The 21,550-nt window shown below is 41.0% G+C and overlaps 1 protein-coding gene and 1 long non-coding RNA gene across 4 annotated transcripts in view; one reads left to right on the forward strand and one right to left on the reverse strand.

Moving 5' to 3' along the window:
• Positions 1 to 789, reverse strand: part of LOC137144469 (uncharacterized) — a 153,605-nt gene extending 152,816 nt beyond the window's left edge. The window contains exon 1 of one of the 2 annotated variants that reach the window (XR_010917412.1): positions 630 to 789. This is a non-coding gene — a long non-coding RNA (uncharacterized lncRNA). Of the gene's footprint in view, positions 1 to 615 lie in introns of both variants that reach the window. The other variant, XR_010917411.1, reaches the window with a different exon arrangement.
• A 5,400-nt stretch (positions 790 to 6,189) lies between these two features.
• On the forward strand, positions 6,190 to 16,769 carry CHRNA3 (cholinergic receptor nicotinic alpha 3 subunit). Of its 2 annotated transcripts, none has more exons than XM_067534826.1 (6): positions 6,190 to 6,221; positions 8,982 to 9,114; positions 9,205 to 9,249; positions 13,318 to 13,427; positions 14,881 to 15,892; positions 16,455 to 16,769. In XM_067534826.1, exons 1-6 carry the CDS (start codon positions 6,208 to 6,210, stop codon positions 16,581 to 16,583), a joined length of 1,443 nt encoding a protein of 480 aa, XP_067390927.1. In that variant the 5' UTR covers positions 6,190 to 6,207; the 3' UTR covers positions 16,584 to 16,769. The 2 variants fall into 2 exon arrangements, with proteins under 2 accessions (XP_067390927.1, XP_067390926.1); XM_067534825.1 differs by lacking the exon at positions 6,190 to 6,221 and adding an exon at positions 6,680 to 6,734 and having other exon boundaries at positions 8,975 to 9,114.
• The last annotated feature ends 4,781 nt before the right edge of the window (positions 16,770 to 21,550 follow it).

Consider the following 21,550-nt stretch of genomic DNA (forward strand, 5'->3'; position numbering starts at 1 on the left):
CCCAGCAGCTGAAACCTTCAGCTTCTCCCCTTACTCTGACAGCGTAAGGGGACAGAGAGCTACCCTCATAGGGCAGATGAGAAGGGGAACCTCCAACAAAGCTTGACTGGACCCAGGGATCTGGCCTCAACAGCTTAAGGACAGAATAAAATCAAAATTAATTTAGTATAAAAAACAAACACCACAAGGGATGCTGCTCTCCAGTCTGCCCCTCTAGAGCGACACAGAAACTAGGGAGCCTTTCCTGCAGAATCCAGCCCCAGCCTCCCCCAGCGTACACCAGGACACACAGCATGAAACGTCAGAATGGCTCTGCAGGCACCATATCGGATATGCTCCCTGTCTGATCTCAGCCCATCTATTGCGCCCTTCTGCCCCTGCACCCCACAGCCAGTCTAGGTGCTCTTTCCCATTGCCCCGACTGCCAGTACCGGTGCTAGCCCACTGCAGGCCACACGCAGGAATATTTTTGCCTCCCCCTCACACATCACACACTAATAATTAATAGGGGGCTCCCTTGAACTGCTCTGGTCCCTAAGCGATTGCTAAGTCATTTTATGCCTAGCACCAGCTCGGCCTACAGCCTGTCTGCCTACTCCCCACACACCACCTTACCTCTCTGCACTCACATCAGGCTGCTTCCGCCTTTCCCTCCATGCTGCCTGGGTGTCAACAGGGCTGTGTCACAGCGCACAGGAGGGTCTCTTTGCTCTCAGGTCTGGTGCCAAGTGCCACAGCAGGCCCCGCCTCCCTCTAGCCATTACAGGGAAAGGAAAGGCCTCTTCAGTCCCCCTTTGCCCTGGGCTGGAGCATGCTCACTGCAGACAGAATCCTCAGCAAATAACCGCCAAACGCTAACAGTCTCTACTGAGCGCGTGCAAACCGCAGGTTTGGAATTTGGCAAAATTTTATTTTACTCTATTTCAAAGTTTATTAATTTGGCCAAATTTGGGTGGACTTTTCACAGGGACAGTACACGGCCTGTCTCTGGCACCACATGACCTCCCTGCCAAATTTCAAATCCCCGCTTCAAAAAAAAGATGGAGGCATTAGAGAAACTCAATGAAACCACTGCAAGAATATTTTATCATGTACTTTTATGTATCATGTACTTATCTATAATGTACTTTTCCCTAATCCCGCTCTCAGAGATGGCTGACCCATTTTTGCTGAAACTTTCAGAAATAGTTCAGCCTGTGGCGACACATGGCAGAGAAAATTTCAGCCCAAACTGTTAGAGTTTGGCAAAGTTTAAACAGGGTGTTTATAAAAGAATGTGTTAGGCAATGCTACCGGCTGTTCCCAGTACAGCCGGTCAGAAAATCATTTTTTATTGACACTTTCCAGAGAGAGGGAAAAAAAACTATTTCATTTAAATTGTTAATGGAAAATGTTGATTTTTTTGTCAAAATATCAAAAATCAAAATATTTCCACCAATAACTGAAATAATCCTATTCAAACTGGCACTGTAGTGCCTCATGCTCCTATTCTTCTCTGTGGGTTGGACTCTGGTTTTTGGGAGAGTGGGTTTCATTTTTTCAATGAAAGACGTTTTACACAGAAAGCAGACATGTCTCTCAAAAAAATTGTTTAGTCAAAAATTCTGTCAAAAAACAGTTTCAACAGAAAATTTTCAACTACTCCTTGCTCCCCTCCTAGTGGGGAAAGTCCCTGCCCAAGAGACTGGAAGAGTGTTCTCTTTTCCTTTCAGAGCTACTTCAGCCTGGATTGACCAAGACTGGTCCCAAAGTCCCTATTAGCAAATCACATGTTGCATTTTTAGGTGGTGCTGCACACATGTGACACAGATCCTGCTCAATTTGTTTGAAACTGTGGTAGCAAAAGGCAAACAAGCAAGAGCAGTGGGCAACAGCTGAGAGTTGGTTTGTTGCAGGGGTAGCACAAATATTGTTTAGGGCAGGAGAAAAATCCTTTTTCCACTGCCTCATAATCTGAGCTGGGTAAGACTTGATTTTGGGAAGCGCTTTTATACAACACTTTGTTATGAAGAGCAAATGCCATGCAGTTGTGTTACTGCAGCTATTCATGGTTGGATGAGTTTCTCTCCTTTCTGCACAAACCCTTCTTCTGCATAGTCCTGCAATTGTCATAATCACGTTTATGTTGCATCACCATCTGTTGCCATGAAAATAACCCTATTACTGATCCAGCCAATTTCATCATGAGCTCCAGCAGGTGAGTCAGAAAGAAGATCTTGCTTTTGAACACAAATATCATTAGGAATTTGCAAAAACAACAAACCTAATTAAGGCAAAATACCTGAAGCTTAGAATGGCTTGTAATTGCTATTAGAGGAAAACACCCCGGGATCTTTGGGGGAGGCTGGATTCAGATCTGAGCTTTGAAGCTTTAGCTCATCTCTTGCTGCTATAATTTATTTTTTCTAGTGCAAAAACTGCTCATTAATGAAAATGAAGAAGGAGGGTGATTAGAAAATCCTAGAAAGGCTGAGAAACAAACACATCCATAAAGAGTTAAGCTGTAGGACCAAAAAGGCTGAGATCCTATTGAAAAAAAATCAAAGGAAGATACAGCCCATTTCCTCCAGCCTAACAGAATTATACAAATTATCAGAAGAGTGTGCATCTGGGATGGAGTGAATGATGCTCTGAGACAGATAAGCAGAGTAAATAAACTCCATACTGAGAGCATAGAAAAATAATTCCTCGACATTTGGCAGTGAACCAGCAAGAGGGTAACTTGGGTATGTCTACAGTGCAATAAAAGACCTGCAGCATGATTGAGGCTGGCCCAGTCAGGGATTAGGGGTCACAAAGCTCAGGCTGCAGGGCTAAAAATTGCCATGTAGACGTTCAGACTCCAGCTGGAGCCTGGACTCTGGAATCCTGCAAGGGGGGAGGGTCTCAAAGCCTGGGCTCTAACCCAAGCATGAACCTCTACACTGCTATTTTGAGCCCCACAAGCCCAAGTCAACTGGCCTGGGCTCTGAGACTTGGTGCTGTGGCTTTTTTATTGCAGTATAGATACACCCTCAAAATTTCCGTGGCTTTAATCAGCATCTACCACCATAGCAGTCTTTTCTGTCCCCACTTCTTTAAGCAGTCTAATTGTCTTACTAAATGTGGTGACTTGCCCAAGGTCACACAGGAAGTCAGTGGTACAGAAAGGAATTGAACAGACATTTCCTGAGTCCCAGGCTGGGCCCTAACCATTGGACAATCCTGCTCTCCAACTAGCCTTTTCTCACATCCACATAGAATGAAAGGCCAGTGTCAAGAATCCCTCAAAACTCTTAACTCAGACATATATGAGCATTTCTATTCCAACTTAGTTGGCTGGAAATCAGTGTATTTCTTGCAGGGCACTCAAAATTCTCATACCGTAAAGGTGACCTGGAAAGAGAGTTCTTAAAGTGGCTGTGTACTATTTTTTTGTTTCATTATAATGTATGTAAAACAGTTTAGAAGGATTTTTTTTTCTGTTGGTTTTTACTTTAGGGACATAGTAAGCATGTCAAGAGATCTTCCCGGTCTTTGTCGGAGAATCTTTGGGAGGTCTCAAAGATGTTTATTCATAAACTGCATTGATAGAGAGTGAGATTCATTCCATGGTGAACTGTCAGAACCCACAAAACAGATTTTCACAGTGCCCAGGGGAGGAGTGGCATTTCTTTGAGAAGAGTCTCCACTGTCCAACAAGTCCACAGTCCCAAATATGTTTTTGGCTCTTCTGCAGATGCCTAAGGCACCTCAGACACTTGCCTTATATTTCTGGGTTATTTTAATAATTCCTTCTACCCAGCCATAAATTATCTCCAATCAGTTTTTTCAATTAATCCTGGAAATACAATCTAACACAGACCAACTGGGTTAAATACAAACCTGGTATAATTCTACCAGGCCAAATTCTGTTCACAGGTATGTGTGTAAATATGAAATACAGCCATTGACTTCAATGTAATTGAGATCAGAATCTAGACTACTCAAATGTGCCAATCTCAAGAGAGAAAAAAATCCTGAGAAGGTCCCTTCAAAAATATGAGTGTTTGGGTTTGTTTGGGTTTTTTTTTTTTTTAATAAAAAAGGCTTATATTGTGTTTTTTGGTCAGTCTTGATTTTTGAACTCCCCCTTCCCATCCCCAGTGTCTGGGAGTGACAGTTAGTGCCCCCTACTCTGTCATACGTATTGAGTAAGAAGATTTTGGCCCCTGATACAAGAGTTCTCACTGCCACAACTCTTGTCCCCTGCCCAGCAATTAATATTGTCCCAAACTTCCAAATCAATACTGTCCCATCCCCGATCAGTTCAGTGCCCACCAAGCCTCACCTCTGCTCCTCCTGGGGTCCTTCATGCCCACCCAAGCTGAAGGGGGCTGCAGCAGGGTCCATTCCAGGGGCTATTCACCACCCTCTTTACCCCCTTCCCAAGCCAGGTGTTCTGCCCCAAGGTGGGGAACAGAATGACTTATTGCTCACAGCAGAGGAGAGAGTAAACAGCCCCATTGCTCACAGTCGGGGAAGAGGGATTATGGAGCACATCAGCCCAGAGCTGTTGGACTCTTTTGCTCTCCTCCCCTTCTATGTGAATGGCTTTGGGTTGCTGAGGGGAGGGAACAATGCCTGAAACGGCTCTGATTGGTTGCTCATCCCCATGACACAGGCAAGTGGGACAACTAGCCAATCAGAAGGTGTTTTCCTCCATGCAAAGCTCAAATTTGGTAGAGGGCTGGAATTTCTCCCTTTATGGCCCAACTGGCTTCAGTGCCGGGCAAACTGTTACAATGAGGTTACGAGAGTTGATAACAATGACTACTGTCTGGGGGCCCCACTGGTGAACCTCTGTCACTATTAATATCTGAAATCAGCAGGAAATGATGGCATTGCCACTTCATTTCCTGTTCGTTTGGGGTTACATTCTGTGGTTCAATACCATCTTGTCTGTCAAGGTACTAACATGGCCTCCGCGCCTGTATCCAGCACTTCAAACACAAATAAGGTCTCCCCACCACCCTTGTGAGGGAAGCATGGTTAATTAGTCCCAGTTTACAGATGAGACATTGAGGCACTTGTCCCAGGTCATACAGTTAGTCTGTGACAGAGCAGGGAATTGACCCAGGTGTCTTGTGTCATTCCACTGGATTGCGACACAAGACCATCCTGCCCTTCCCTACCATTCTACAGATGCTTACTGTTACTTCTCTCCTCCCTTTGTTTCCTCCCTATGACTAGAGGGCTGTTAACAGACCACTTCACCTTGAGTGGGCCTTTGAAATATGTGGTAACTACTTATGCCAAACAATCTTTTCCGTCTTGTATTTAGCACTGACACTCTGAATTAGTTTCTCAGACCTGAAGAAGAGCTCTGTGTAAGCTTGAAAGCTTGCCCCTCTCATCAACAGAAGTTGATCCAATAAAAGATATTACTCACTACCTTGTCGTTCTAATATCCTGGGACCAACACAGCTACAACACTGCATACAAAGAAAAACTCTAGCAGTTAAAAAAAAATCAAACACATTTGATGCCCAATAGGAATTTGAAACAGTCTCCTTTTAAATTCAAAGGAGAGGCACCAGTGAGCTCTCAAGCCACAATCATTGCTAGAGATGGACCTTAGCCAGAACTTCAAACCCAACCCCTCTCCCTGAATGTCAGGTTTCAGAGGAATCAGTCTGGAATCCCTGCATCCTTCCCATCCATTTTGAATTTGGTTCCAACATTGGATTTTCCTGACCCAAGACGACAGGATTCTCACAAACACAGCCATTCTCAGATTTCAGTGCTGTTGAACCCAAACTAATTTGACCTCAAAGACTGTGGTCACTCAACCTTATGTCCATCTCTGGGCCCTGCCCTACAAATACTTACACATACACTGAACTTTTCTACTGTGAGTAGTCTCATTGATTTCAAAGTAGAGGAGCAAGTCTACTGCCTTCACAGAGCACCCCCCGGCAAAATCAGGATGAAGTGAAGTAAAACACTTTCACAGGTGCCTGCAGGTTTGGGGCTCTTCTCACTACAAAACCTCAACCACAGGTACAAATTTTTACCTGTGTCAGTTAATTAACTGTGCACCTGAAGAAGGGTTCTGTGTAAGCTCGAAAGCTTTCCTCTCACACCAACAGAAGTTGGACCAATAATAGATATTACTTCACCCACCTTGCGCATGATTCATCGTTCTGGACTCTTAGGCTCAGTTTACTGCTAATTCGAGTGTCTCTAATGTCAATATCCATGTCAGCACAGTTCAGCTATAAGATTTTCATTAATTAAACCTGTTCTAATGGCTTGTCACAAAGTTCCTATATAGATTCAAATCCTGAACAGAAGCTGATGGGAAAAATCTTAGCATTATCCAATTACTGGGCTCATTTATGCATCGCTAATGGCCTCTTGCCTGTTGCCAGATGATTGCTTCTTGCCTACAGTAACTACATCTATTTTGCCTACAATTTATTTTGTGTTTCCATTACTCTCTGTTTATGACAATATGGACAGCTGGAAAGGGAGCAGCACAGCATTTCTAATGGGATCTTCACTGTGCAGAACTGTTCTTCAGGGTCCTGCAGTCTGCCTTATCCAAGGATTTTATACATCGGAAGATTAGAGCTGTCTGTATTCTCAAACCAGTGCAAACCTAGCAGCTGGGCTTGTCTCCAGCAGTCTCTGTTGATGAGCAGTAATTCATAACACCATGGGGAGCACACACACTCTGTTTCTAGCTGCTGTGGTTTTCTTTTTCTTTAAAGGTGAGTAGTCCTTGACTTTTTATTTTTAAAGGAGGAGGTAGAAGGAGGATGGGAGATGGCTTGGTACAATTGTTTTTAACTGGGCTGGAGTTAGCTTCAGCACTAATAAGTGGCATGCTACAGGATTCATATGAATCCCAGCTTCTTTTGTTAAACGATTTTTAAATCTGTCTTTATGAAATAGTAACAAATAGCAGCCCTGATTTAGCATGACAAAGTTGGTTCCCATGATCCCACAAAGCCATTTAAACATTAATCAAAGAGTTGACAATGTTCAATATGGTTTTATGGTTTAGCTCACAGTGGATATGTGCTCTAAACTGCTGAAGCATCAGCAGAAATAAATGATGCCAAACAGCTACTTGAGATAGATTTAAAGGTGGCTCTGAACAGTGCATCTTATCTCTGCAGAGCAAAGATCTCCTTCTTGCTATTACTGGTTCTCTGGAATGACAGCAACTTTAACCAGTGTTGAAATATTGATTTATATACATGTAATTACTGTTTACAATGTGATGGAAGCTGAATATGTGGTAAAGACAGAGATTTAATTCACATGTTGTGGAAATGTAAATTGGCCAACAGGATTTGTGAAGGAGCTGGCAAAAGGCTGAATATAAATCTTAAAACACACTTACATAAAGGACTCAAGTGTATTTAATCCAGGGGACTCTTGACTTGCTAATAATTATAGGGGAGAAGTTACTAGATGATTAGAACAAGTCTAATGGCTAAAACATTAATTTTCCAGAAATAGGAAAATATGAAGCTTAATCTGGAGGGTTGATTTGAGTGATCTGGAAAAAAAACAGCCTTCAAAGTGACTAGAGAGTGGAGGTTTTTAACTGTATGTGGTTGGACATTTTGCTGCTCTCAGACTAGATGTCAGCAGGACTTCTAGAATAGGTCAGAGGGTAGATATTTTGTTTGTGAAACATTATAGATGAGTTATTGTGCAGATGAATATTTCTACTTCCCTTCTGTTTGCTGGAAAATAACCTAGGATGAGTGGGGAAAAAAAGCCAAACATGTCCCAGGAACTGCATGTAAATCTATATTCAGACATGCGGTCATATTTTAAAAGATCTATAGATTTTGTGTAGCTATTCCAGATTTACACAAGTGTCTCTGAGAGCAGCATTTAGCCCTAACTGTTAGTTTGTCTCACCAGCCATGTTGAAATATAAAGTTATCTATAAATGGAGATGAGATCTGATTTTTTTTTAATGAAAGGATTTGGGCATATCACATCCAAGGACCGTAGAGGGTCTCCTTAGGACAAGGCCACCAAATTCCAGGCAGGGTCTGCCTCTCACAGTGTTTATCTGTTGCCTATGAGAATAGAAGCATAGTTTAAGGGACAGAAGATTCCCAATTGTGCTTTGAGCCCTTCAGTTTACAACCATAAGATAGCAAAACCAGCAGCAAAAAGGAACAATTGCAAATAGAATGTCCTCCCTTTGAAATGGCGCATCAATTTTGTATCTTTGTTTATAATGAACAAGCTGTTAACATCTTTGTAACCATCCTGAGCCTCAGCCTCCAGGAAAAGTAAGATTTCCCAGCAGCTGGTCATGTTAGAAAATATAGTTTTAGCCTCATGGACCTAAGTTTGTAAGAAATTTTTTTTCCTCTGACTCCACTCCACTCAACCCCTTTTTGTAGTGATGAGGGACTAAGTGGGCCAGGAGAAAGGGCTGTTTCAGCTCCAGTTTCTATGATTTTATGAAATTATCCTTTAAACTCCATTTGCAGAGAGACACATGAAAATCTCCATCTTCCATTACATTTTATTCTTCTATTGGCGATAGGGAATGGATCACTTGATGATTACCTGTTCTGTTCATTTCCTGTGAAGCACCTGGTGTTGGCCACTGTCAGAGACAGGATACTGAGCTAGATAGACCATTGATCTGCCCCAGGATGGCCGTTTTTATGTTCTTATTTTCACCTTAAATTAATGCCAAAAACATCCTACTTCACACTGGCATGGGTTTGTGCCTTTCTCCAAGTGCTTGTGCATACATAACCAATTAATCAGGTACATGGCAACATGGATTTATGCAAGCAGCTTTGTCATCTCTTAGTCCAGCCAGCTGGCCCGTGTTTGTTACAAACCCGTGCAGAGCAGCCCCGCAGGTTTAATGGCTGGTTATTTAATTTTCAAAGGAAATAGCATTTGGCCACATGAAGCTTCGTGGATTGTTTCAAAATCAGAAGCCAACCTGTTCTCTTTCCAGGTTGCAGTTGTTCAGAAGCGGAGCACAGGCTGTTTGCAGTCTTGTTTGCCAACTACAATCAGTTTATCAGACCAGTCGAGAATGTGTCAGACCCTGCCATCATTCAGTTTGAGGTATCCATGTCACAGCTGGTGAAGGTGGTGAGTACAGGCTTCTTTCTGAATTTAGAAAGTATTACATTATTAGGCCAAAGAAAGGCCCACTCCTTTTTCAATATGGCTGTTTTTCAGGATGAAGTGAACCAGATAATGGAGACCAATTTGTGGCTGAAACATGTAAGTAAAAATAATCCCAATGATGAGAATATCAGCTCAGTTAATTTTGCTTTTAATGTAAATATGTGAGCTTTCTTGCTCTGCCCTCCAAGGCAATTTGAGAAGCAATATGTTCTACTGACCATGCTATGCATAATGTTCATTAGTATCAGCATTTATCTAACTAGCATAAAAATGACATATGCTTTATAGGAATTTTCATCCAGAGATCTCCCAGCACTGTAGACAAGTGGGAAAGCATTATATTCCAATATTATAGTTGGGTGAACTGAACAGAAAGGTTAAATGATTTGGTCAAGATCCCACGGCAAGCCAATAAACAGAATCCAGATCTGCTAACTCCATGCTCTAACCATTCAACCACACGTGATTCTTTGCTGTAACCATTAAATCACATGCTAGAGTTCCATAGTCCAACCATTAGGTCATCCTGAATCCCCATATTTCCATTCAGTAAACTGCTACCATTAAAGATTTGTAAATAGAAATATTTAGGTCAAAAGCAAGGAACACCAGCTAAATAAAGTTCCAGAGGGGTAGCCGTGTTAGTCTGTATACAGCAAAAACAATGAGAGTCCTGTAGCACTTTAAAGACTAACAAATTAAATTTCTGTAGGCATAAGCTTTCGTGGGCTGCAACCCACTTCGTCAGATGCCAATAACCCACTTTGTCAGATGCTAAATAAACTGGACTAGGAATATTTTGGGAGGAACAGAGGAGGAAAATGTTAAACATTTTGATAAATACAGACTGTTACTATTAAGTAAGGGTAACTATTATGTAAAGTAAATAAAAGGTCCTTCCAGTGCTGTTTTTCATGACAACAGCAAAATGCCTCAGCATAATTGAACAAAAACCTAAATAAGCTAATGCTCAAAGATACTGGGACAGTCTTCTAAGCCAGCATTTGTATTGATTTGACTTGCATTTAAGGAAAGGAAAGGAAAGATCACAGCATCAGAGGTGGATGGTAGGGTGCCATGCTGCTTTGGTACAGAGAACTGGGCTGGCTACACTAACCTTAATGCATTGCTGACATCTAGTGGTTGGCTTTTTATTTGCATTGAATAATTATGGAGCCTCCCATGGTAAAACTCACAGAGCAGCACAAGGAACCTAGGAAACTCTGTGAAGCTCATCTTGTGGAGTCCCCAAAGATAACTTCCCTTAAAAGTGAGGGGCTTGGTAAGTAAGACCTGTATGCCTGGGGGTCCTATAGTGACCATGGGATTTTAAGATGTTCAGATCTTCAGAAGATGCCTCCCTTGGTTAAAAATAAGTGGCAAGATAGGTTCTAGAGCTGGGTGCAGTGCTTCCAAAAGAGAACAACTACACGCACATGTAACAGGCACACTGCAGGTACTGTGCAGGTTTCCCCAGTGCATGTCTGCTAGTGCACTTTGGCTTTGCAAGGCTTCTGCAAGTCCAACCTGGAATTCTTCTCAACCTAGTCTTTGGTGAGCTGGGCCACAGGTGATTGCTTTGGGCTGTGGATAAATGCCTGGTAGAGGCCAATACGGAATCAAACCCAAGGCCAAAATGTGCTTGGCCTTTAGAGAGGAGCAGAGGGAGATGAAGAAAGCAAGGATCCTTCCTCACCCCCTTTTTTGCCCCTTCCATGGGGGGCCAGGCTCACTTACAGTCCCTTGACTTTGAAGATATTAACTTCAATGGGAGCTAGAGTCAAATCCTGCCTGAGCACAAGGTCACACAGTAAGTCAATGGCAGGCTTAGGAATAGAATTCCCAGTACAATGTTAAAGCACTACAATCACCTAATATAGGAGGCTGCTAAGAATAATCTCTGCCCCTCCTTTGGGTTTCTAAGTGCCCTGAATTGTAGAATACCATATTGCTACTTCCTGAGAAACTGAAGAACCTGTAGCGATTAAGGTGTTAACTACAGGTGGCCATACTGTTCAGAAATATGTCAGGCACAGGATGAATCAATTAAAACTGTCATCAGCTGCAGTATTAACCTTTCCAAACTGAAAACACAGACCCATTAATGATATTTTTCATCCAGAAGGATCCCAAACATACTACCAGTATAGACATATCTATATTCAAGAATTACCTCACCCACCACTGAAACATGGAAATACCTTAACACCAAATAGCAACCCCACAATACAGCACAAAAAGCACAGAATATCTGACCCAGTTGAAACTTCAGGGGACTTTATGTAGAGACAATGTAATTATCTATACTGCAGCTTGGCCCAGACAACAGTGTTGGCACCCTGACTCTTAAAAAGAACCATGGCATTTTAATGACCACAGTTGGCCAAGATTTCAGTTTTTCTGTCTCAACAAAACAATGATACTTTCCACTCGCCTTAAAATATGCTGAATTCTTCATTCAATATTGACTCAGAGGGAACAGTATGCAGTATTATTGTAGCCATGTTGGTCCCAGGATATTAGAGACACAAGATGGATGAGGTAATACATCAAAGCTCTTCTTACACAAAGCTCTTCTTCAGTTCTGGGAAATTTACTCAGAGTGTCACAGCTAAATACAAGGGGGTACCGATTGTTTAGCGTAAGTAGTTAACACATAGTTCAAGGGACCATGCAAGGTGACGTATCCTGTTAATACCCTGCTAGTCATGAGGAGGAAAAGGCGGGGAGGGGTGTTCATCAGTGTAGCAGCAAAGATGTGTCTGCAGGTTTTTCATCTATTGTTCTGGTGGAAATCTACGAGGGAGTTTGTCGTCTGGCCAAAGGATGAAAATATCATGGATATATCTCAGGTATATTGTCGGTTTTGTGGTGCAATCTCTCCAAGTTTATCATCAGAAGCAAGCTCCCCACAGATCAGGACCCACCACTCAAAGTGGCACCAGACCCTGCCAGAACAACAGATGCAAAACCTACAGACATATTTCCACTGCTACAATGATCAACACTCCCTGCAACAAACATTTCAAGATTCATGGATCCTTCACATGCCTATGACAACATGTGGTGTACCTCATCCAGTGCACTAAATGGCCCAATAAAAGATAAACACACCTCATCACCTCTGGCTGAACACTTTTCACAAAGCAATAACTCTATTGACCTATTAATCAGTCCTCATCCTCATAGGACACCTGCACACTTTCAAAAGATGAGCCTTGGAGCATAAATTCATAATTTTGCTAGACACTAAAAATCATGGACTGAACAGAGATACTGAATTTATGGCTTATTATTACAACACTCTATAGCCCACTAACGATCCCCCTCCCTATGACTGTCAGAGTGTTAATGGGCCACATCACCTTGAATGGTCCCTTGAAATATGTTAACTACTTATACTAAACAAACTGTTCCACCTTGCATTTAGCTGTCCCTCTCTGAGTGCCTTTCTCAGACCTGAAGAAGAGCTCTGCAAAAGCTTGAAAGCTTTTCTTTCACTAGCAGAAGTTGGTCCAATAAAAGATATTACCTCACCCATGTTGTGTCTCAGAGGGAACAGCATCCAATACTGAATTACTATCCATCACTGTTTCTTATAGTACTTAGGCATTCCTTTGATATCTCCTATTCAAGCATTAACCAAGCCCTACTCTCCTGTGCTACGTTAGCTGGAGGGATCTGGCAGGAAGCTAGCACAAGATGATATGATCTCAGAAACCTCTCTGGTTGCTCTAGAGATATTGTAAGATTGATCTGCACTCATAATGGGAAGCCTAGTATGATAATATCAGAGCAATTGCATTCCAATATAATTGGGGGCTAAGGGGAAGAGAAGGCAGCTGGGTCTAGTGTAAAGGGAACTGGGACTGGGCCACAGGAGACCTGGGATGTATTCCTGGCTCTCTGGGGTAGGAGCTTTCTCACATGTTTGTACAGCCCCTGGCACAATGGGTTCCCAATCTCTGTGCTAACGAATACAAATAATTAACACGTTCTTAAAAGATGATACATCTAGTCATTGAGCTTCTGAAATAACAAACACCAACTTCATAAAAGTGACATTACAGCGCTTTGTTTTAATGAAAAAGAATGGACAGCAGTTCACAATTTCAGCAGGGTCTTTTGGTAATTCTAATGCAGTTGGGTTTCTTTCACACTTAGATCTGGAATGATTACAAACTTAAGTGGAATCCAGAGGAATATGGAGGTGCTCAGTTTATTCGAGTTCCGTCTGATAGGATCTGGAAGCCAGACATTGTCTTATACAACAAGTAAGAATATGCCATATCAAGTGCCTTTACTTTTAATTTGTTTTTGTTTTGTATCATAAATTTTAAAAATTTGAGCATTCACATTAATATTACAAAAGACCTAAGATTTTGATAAAACCCAGTAATAGTACATGACGACTATGGGTATGTATTGCAAACTGTCACTTCTTTAGTAACAGAAGTACCTCTCAATCACTACTTCCTTTGAACATCAATACTTTTGGAGTCTGTTGAGATAATAATTCTAAAAATTCAAAACATACACATTTTAACAAGAGAAAACAGAGAGAAAACTTCAGACTCCGCATCTCTGTGCTCCTTCTCTCCCCATTCTTTCTATAAATATTTTCTGCACTATATGCAAGCCTGGCAGTAAGAAGGAGCACATGGTTTTGCTCAACAGCTTTCCTCTCATTTACAGATGAGCAACTCTTCAGTGATTCAGACCTTTAATTGAAAGGGACTACTAGATCCAGACATTTTTGCAGTTAAAATTGCTAGCCATCTGACATCAAGAGCATAACTATATAAAAGCCTCAGGCGTGGTACACTCCTAGGACTTTTGCTTCCAACAAGTCAATAGGAGACTAAAAAGGTTACTGAGATGGTATGTTGGCTATATAAGGAAGATGGCCTCAGTGAAACATGCTCAGAATACTCTCCAATACAGGAGTTCCCAAACTGAGGGCTGTCCCTACACCAAATGGTGCCCCAGGCAAATAGTGTCTTTGATACCCCCCTTACTATCTTGTTTTTTATTGCATGGGTAGCTACTTCACAACTATAATGCACGATTTGCATGCATGATTTATCCCTGTCCTATCAGACGATACATTTTTCCCTTTTATCACTAACAAAAACAGCACTTCAAGCCTGGCATTCCCCAAGCCTGGCACCCCCAAGCCAGGCCTGGTCTGTAGAGTACTTGCTGGTGGATCCATGAAGAGCTGGCTGGTTATGTAGTGCTGGCTCCTTTTCTGCAGTTGGCTAATTACATAAATAGCTAAAAATACTTTCCTAGTCTTACTTTTCCATGTAAGCAACAGTTGAAATTGCCTGACAGGGATGTTATGGAATTGTGAACAGGGTGGAGAGATGGCCCTGCTCTGATCCATGTATCCACAGTGACAAGCTGTAGCAGGAGCCCTGAATTCCTGCTTGCATAGAGGAGTGATAGAGAGAGGGTGGGTCAAGTGCAGTAAGGAAGATCATCTTGTCCATCACCTTGTTCTGACACAAAAGAGCTCATGTTTGCTGCCTTAGCTATGGCTCACATTTGGCCATGTTACAGAAGTAGAAAATACTACCATCTCAGTCTTCAGTAGTTGTAAGCCTGTGCAGCTCCACTGTATATACATATACTCATGTTCTTAGCCTCTTATAATATGAAAGTAATTTGATGAATTGAGTTGCCTGACTAGCTTTTTTTCCCCCTCCTGGTTTATTTTTGCAGTGCAGTTGGGGATTTCCAAGTTGATGACAAGACAAAGGCTTTATTGAAATACACAGGAGAAGTGACTTGGATACCTCCAGCTATTTTTAAAAGTTCATGTAAAATAGATGTAACCTACTTTCCATTTGACTACCAAAACTGCACCATGAAGTTTGGTTCCTGGTCTTATGATAAAGCTAAAATTGACTTAGTTTTAATTGGCTCTACCATGAATCTCAAAGACTACTGGGAGAGTGGAGAATGGGCTATTATTAAAGCCCCTGGCTATAAACATGACATTAAGTACAACTGCTGTGAAGAGATATATCCAGATATTACCTATTCTCTTTACATTAGGCGCCTGCCTTTATTTTATACCATCAACATGATTATCCCATGTCTGCTAATTTCTTTCTTAACTGTTTTGGTGTTCTATTTGCCTTCAGACTGCGGTGAGAAGGTGACACTATGTATATCAGTCCTTTTATCCTTAACTGTATTTCTCCTAGTGATCACAGAGACCATCCCTTCTACCTCTTTGGTGATCCCACTTATTGGAGAATACCTCCTCTTCACCATGATATTTGTAACTCTTTCCATTGTCATTACTGTGTTTGTACTTAACGTACATTATAGAACACCCAAGACACACACAATGCCTAAGTGGGTGAAGACCATTTTCTTGAACTTGCTTCCCAAGATCATGTTTATGACCAGGCCTGCCAGTGATGAAGAGAATAATCAGAAGCCAAAGCCATTTGACAGTGCTGAGTTCTCAAACTTAAATTGCTTCAGCAGCTCTGAAACCAAATGCTGCAAAGATGGCTTGATATGTCAAGATACGGCATGCAGCTGTTGTCGGTACCAACGAATAAAGCTCTCTGACTTCAGTGGCAACCTTACAAGGAATTCAAGCTTTGAATCAGTAGATGCTCTGCTTTCATTTTCAGTTTTGTCACCAGAAATGAGAGATGCCATTGAAAGTGTCAAGTACATTGCAGAGAATATGAAAATGCAGAATGAAGCCAAGGAGGTAAGAACAAGTTTCAGCATTAGGTTCCTAGATGCCCAAGTGACTTTTGAAAGTGTTCCCTCTATTTGTCTAGTGTAGCTTTCACCTTCAAAGATCTGTGCCAACAGAAGAAGGGCCATGTGTTCTGAGGTCCTGCGTGTTTAGTGAAAAGGACAGTTCTATTATCTTAAAGTAGAGTTACAAAGTTGCGGTTAACTTTGAAAGATCGCCTCTGCAACTCCTGCAAAGCAAGTTTCAGCCGTAATGAATCAGAAACCATGGGGATGAGGGGGGAAGGAGAGATTGTAGTGAATTCTGCATTGCTTTTGGCTTTACTACAGAAAAGACCATTTCAGGATGAATGAACTTCTGCCACCTCAAAAGCCAGGGTAGAAATTGCGTTCATATGAAAGAGGAAACATTCGATACATGGAAGAGCTTCCATGTACATTTTTGCTGAACATAGAAAAGAGCTCTGATATTGCCAACCGATTTATTGAACAGTAATCTTTACCTTTATAAGAACATGCCTATATATACATGCCTGCTTCCTGCTTTATTCATCTGTGTTTCTATTTTTCAGATTCAGGATGATTGGAAGTATGTTGCCATGGTAATTGATCGCATTTTTCTGTGGGTTTTTATTCTGGTATGTATTCTAGGAACAGCAGGATTGTTCTTACAACCATTGATGGCTGGAGATGAAATGTAAAAATTCAAAATACTGTGTTGTAAAAGAAATTTGTTTGCTGACCAAACATTTTATGCTCTTTTTGTTTCACTAGCTGCTTCTGTATATGTTGTTTTATTAGTAGAATAAATATATTGCTAAGCTCATCATGCTTGACCCAGAAAGCTTCATTATAAATACGAAAAGCTTTAACTGATTTTCAAATGTCATGACAGGTAATCTGAAAGTAATATTCTCCAGACTATTGCCAGGTATCCTTTACAAGAGCTGGAAAAAATGCCAGTAGTATATAAAAGTTCAGAAAAATGTTTGTTAAAAAGCATTCATGATATAGACAACAGAAATTGGAAACCACAGCATTTCCACAGGGATATTTAAAAGGACTGACGGAAGGCTGAAGAATGTGGGTTACCTGACCTACTTCCAACACTCATGTCCACTGCTACATCAAATTAAGTCCTCCAGGATGTGACTGGTTCAGTACAATTCTTCTGGGAGCAAGATCATAACTGGTGCCATAAAGCCACTCAAGTATACAGACTTTTAGAAACTATAGCTCTTGAATTGCTGTACTAATATGCAACTTGTTGGTATATGATGTACCCATTATTATGCCAGGTTTTGAGGGGAACAAAGAGTGGTAACCCACTCTTACTTTAGAACAAGGGCAACTCATTTATCATCACATGATTCTGCCCACCCCCATTTTGGACATGGAACAAAATTGCTAGAAAAATGTCAAGGCATTCAGACCTAATAATATTATAACCCCCCCCCCCCCCCCACACCCACACACACACACACCCCCCCAGTGGAGACAAACAGACCACATGAAGGAATTAAGATCCTACAGGATAGTTTTGTTTCACATGCTATAGACAAATACTTTAATAAAAGGTAGGTAGATATAAAAATTTCATGTAAAGTGTAGTAGAACTGCTTCTCCATACATTCATCCCATTTGTTTTTACCACAATATACAGATATTTAAACAGGAGCACGAACATAATACAGTATGCTAAAGGGGTTGGAAAGGCACTTGGTAAAAATGTGAATTGTTCTCTGTGCAAAATTGGAACTGTTATGGAAATGTGGAAGTAGTTAATAGTATTATCAGATATAACATTTTATGAAAATAAAGAGAATTATGTCATTGCAAAACGTATTGGTTATTTTGGTTGTATGACAATCTGTGTAGGGTAACATTAGCTACTATTTGATGTACTCAGAATCCAATAGTTCACAGAAGCACAGACCAGGAGTAGGGGATCTATTAGAAATTATTTGGTTTTAGAACACCTAGAGCAGCAATCTGAGGATGAACCATAGAGGCCAATAATTGTGGTGTGAGCTATCTTGTCCTTATGTCATATCTACAAATTATGGAAGTGATTGAAAGCTTTCCCCCATTTTGCAAAAATATTATTGATATAAAGATTGGGGCTCTGTAGTATTAGAACCTGACAATCAGCTCAAATGTAAATACAGCATCATTTTCATTTTTGTATTGAAGCAAGAGGGGGAAAAATACAGTAGCAACAAGGTGGTTAGAACCAGGTATCCAGTCCATACTGTTGGTCTCGTTTTCATATAACATGCCTGCAGAATTAAACAGTGTGCCCACTACCATTGCTAGCAGAAGCAATGAAGAAAATATAAACGTGAGAGGAGATCCAAAACAAGCTCTGCATTACCACTCACAGTCAATGACTAATGATGCACCTTAAAACAAGGAAAGATAAAAATTGAGTTGTACCACAGGTCAAACCAGATGCCTTATTAGAAGTCAACTTTTCAAATGAACTAGAACAACAAAGAAAGACAAGTTAATGTCTGATTACATGTGACTATATACATGAAGGAGGGCAGTTAGAATCTTCTCAATCACATGTACCTATAAATTGAAGGCCAGAAAATGGCAGCCTGCACTTTTTTCTACTGCTTGAGCGTAATTTATACACTATTTGAAGCCTATAAAGTTACTCCACAGATGAAATAAGACATGAAGTAACAATCAACTATATTGAAAATGTTCACAAAATAACAACTTCTATAAACACTAAATATGAAGTAATTCCAACCAGTATGAACGTCAGCATGATACCAAAGAGGAAGATAAAAAATGAGAAAAATCTGACTCCTCAAGGCTGCAGCCACTACCATGTGCCATTAACATCAAAGGACGGAATATTGTAATTTTCACAAAAGAAACACCTTATTAATACCACACTGCAATTTAGATAAAACTCCTTACAGTAGCTAAATAGCAAAAAAATCTATTTAAACACATCTTAAAGGAAGTTATTCTTTCAAATATTCTTGTTTGTCTTACTGAACTAAACCTGCATGTGGGGGTGCGGCTATGGTATGACATATACATGCTAAACACAGAAGTGTGGAAGACTTAGGGTGATCTTAGATTCTATTCCAGTGCACATTATGAGCACAAATTCAATCTGGTTGGTGTTACTGAAATCTAATGGGATGGTTTGTATGATTGGAATGTGGCAATCAATAGCTATAATCTATTAGAAAGGATCAAGTGGGCAAAAGAAGAAGGGGAGTGACACACTGTCAAAAATGGCATGACCTGTTTCCAAGTCATTGATAACTCAGAATAAAATGATTCTGAATGCCTAAGAATCAATGTCCTAACTGATAAAGCAAAAGATAGGGTATTAGTAGTTGGTGTCTGCTTACAGACCAACAAATCACACCAGGGAGTAGGATTACTGGCTCCTTATGCACCCATCTATAATGTGCAGGGGGAAAAGCTGCATGATCATGGGGGACTTCAGATTGGGTCACATATGTTGGAAGTCTCATGCTGCCAGTACTTAAACATCCTTGGAATTTCCAAATATTATAGATAACCATTTCCTAACTCAAAGTGTTGCATCCATGGTGGGGGGAATTTAAAAGAGTTGGCTGGACCATTAATAACGATTTTCAATAAATCTTGGAACTTTGAGAAAGTTCCAGAGGACTGGAAGAAAGCTAATGTTGTGCCACTATTTAAAAGGGGCAAACTGGATGGCTCCAGTAATTATAGACTTGTCAGTCTGACATTGATCCTGGGCAGGATAATGGAGCAGCTGATTTGGGAGTCTATTAATATAGAATTAAAGGAGGATAATATAATACATACCAATCATCATGGGGTTTATGGAAAAATAGATCCTGTCAAACTAACTTGATTTTTTTTAATGAGATTACAAATTTGGTTGATAAAGTTAATAGTGTTGATGTAATATACTTAGACTTTTGTAAGATGTTTGACTTGGAACTGCACAACATTATTACAAAACTAGATATATATATATATAAAATGAACATGGCACACATTAAAAGGATTAAAAACTGGCTAACTAATAGGTCTCAAAATGTAGTTGTAAACAGGGAATCATTGAGAAGGTGTGTTTCTCCTGGTGTCCCACACATCTGTTCTTGGCCCTATGCTATTTAACATTTTTTCTCAATGACCTGGAACAAAACATGAATTAATCGCTGAAAGTTTGCAGAGGACAAAAATTGGAAGAATGATAAATAATGCAGAGGACATGTCACTGATTCATGAATCAGTGATCTGAATCACTTGGTAAAAGCTGGACACAGGCAAACAATATGTGTTTTAATATGATTAAGTGTAAATGTATACATCTAGAACGTAGCCCATACTTACATGATGGGGAATTCTATCCTGGGAAGCAGAGTGTCTGAAGAAGATATGGGGGAGGAGGATGGATAATCAGCTGAACATGAGCTCTCAGTGAGATGCGGGGGCCAAAAAGACTAATGAAATTAGTGCATGCATAAACAGGGGAATCTCAAGGAAGAAAGAGGTTATTTTACTGTATTTGGTGTAGGCCTTGCTGGACCCCTAGGCATAACTAACACTGTGAACCAAAGGCTGTGAACCAGAGTAGGCCTGTTCGTGGCAAAATAACAACACACTAGGAATTATCTAACACCAAGTAAGCACATTCCTGACCTGAGAGGATAATACAGGACACCCAGAGTTCTCAAATAACTACATAAACACATTCTTAAGAGATGGTTCAGTAACACACCAACCCCCATATGGTAAGGATGAGATGACAGGATAATGGATAAGGATGTTTTGTTCGAACTAGCAGGTACAAGATATAGGGTTGATAACTAACAACATCTGGAGCATAATACGTAACTTGTGTGTATCAGTGTGTAAAAGGAGAAGTCACGGGGGGAATCTTTGGCAAGCCTAGGGGGCAGCGTCCCCGTGCGCTAACTGAGTTGGTACCATTATCGTGGGCATACGTGTGTTAGTGTACCTGTTCTGGGGTGCTAGCACCATGCTTTGTTGACAATAAACCTGGCCGAGTGCCTATGCCACTGAACAGAGCCAGTGGTTGGTCTTATGAACAACACCGAGGTCTGGTGAAATAACATGCTGCAGTGTCTGCTAGTGTAGTTGACACTGGAACTCCAAGAACAGTAACAACATTACAGCAGCAGCAACATTCCTCAGCACTTAACAACTGGCACTGCTGTGATAGCTGCTGAAATACGGTGTCCACTGCTAGCATCCACAATTCGAGAAGCATGTTGAAAAAGTGGAGAGCATTCAGAAAAGAGCCAATGGCTGGAAGTTGAAGCTAGTCAAATTCAGACCCGAAATAAGGCATATTTTTTACACAGGAAGGATGTTGTGGGGTAGGCACACCACATTCCCTGGTTTGGGAGGCAAAGGGGGAGTAGGGCATCCCTGCAGCCTCAGTCTACCAGACTGGTCTCCTTCCAGCTATATGTCTCCAGGGTCCAAGTCAATAGTCACCCTCGGGTTGGGGTCGTGCAGCCACAGCCAGTGAATAGTCTTTCCACCTAAGCTTAATTCTTATAGTTGAGCCTTATCCATGGATCCAAAAGTGAAGGGAATCTATGGAGACTATTTTATTAAGAATGTGGATATTAAGTGTTTGAAATTTGAATTAACTGAATTTGGTTAAAAA

Source organism: Emydura macquarii, unplaced genomic scaffold (genome assembly GCF_026122565.2).
Source record: "Emydura macquarii macquarii isolate MOO-44397 ecotype Brisbane River unplaced genomic scaffold, CSIRO-AGI_Emac_v2 contig_3451, whole genome shotgun sequence".
NCBI classification, from domain to species: Eukaryota; Metazoa; Chordata; order Testudines; family Chelidae; genus Emydura; species Emydura macquarii.

Coding starts and splice junctions, on each gene's coding strand:
- CHRNA3 (XM_067534825.1), top strand. CDS start 6,680: ATGGGGAGCACACACACTCTGTTTCTAGCTGCTGTGGTTTTCTTTTTC. Junction 9,115..9,204: donor TGTCACAGCTGGTGAAGGTG/GTGAGTACAGGC, acceptor GCTGTTTTTCAG/GATGAAGTGAACCAGATAAT. Junction 9,250..13,317: donor CCAATTTGTGGCTGAAACAT/GTAAGTAAAAAT, acceptor TTTCACACTTAG/ATCTGGAATGATTACAAACT.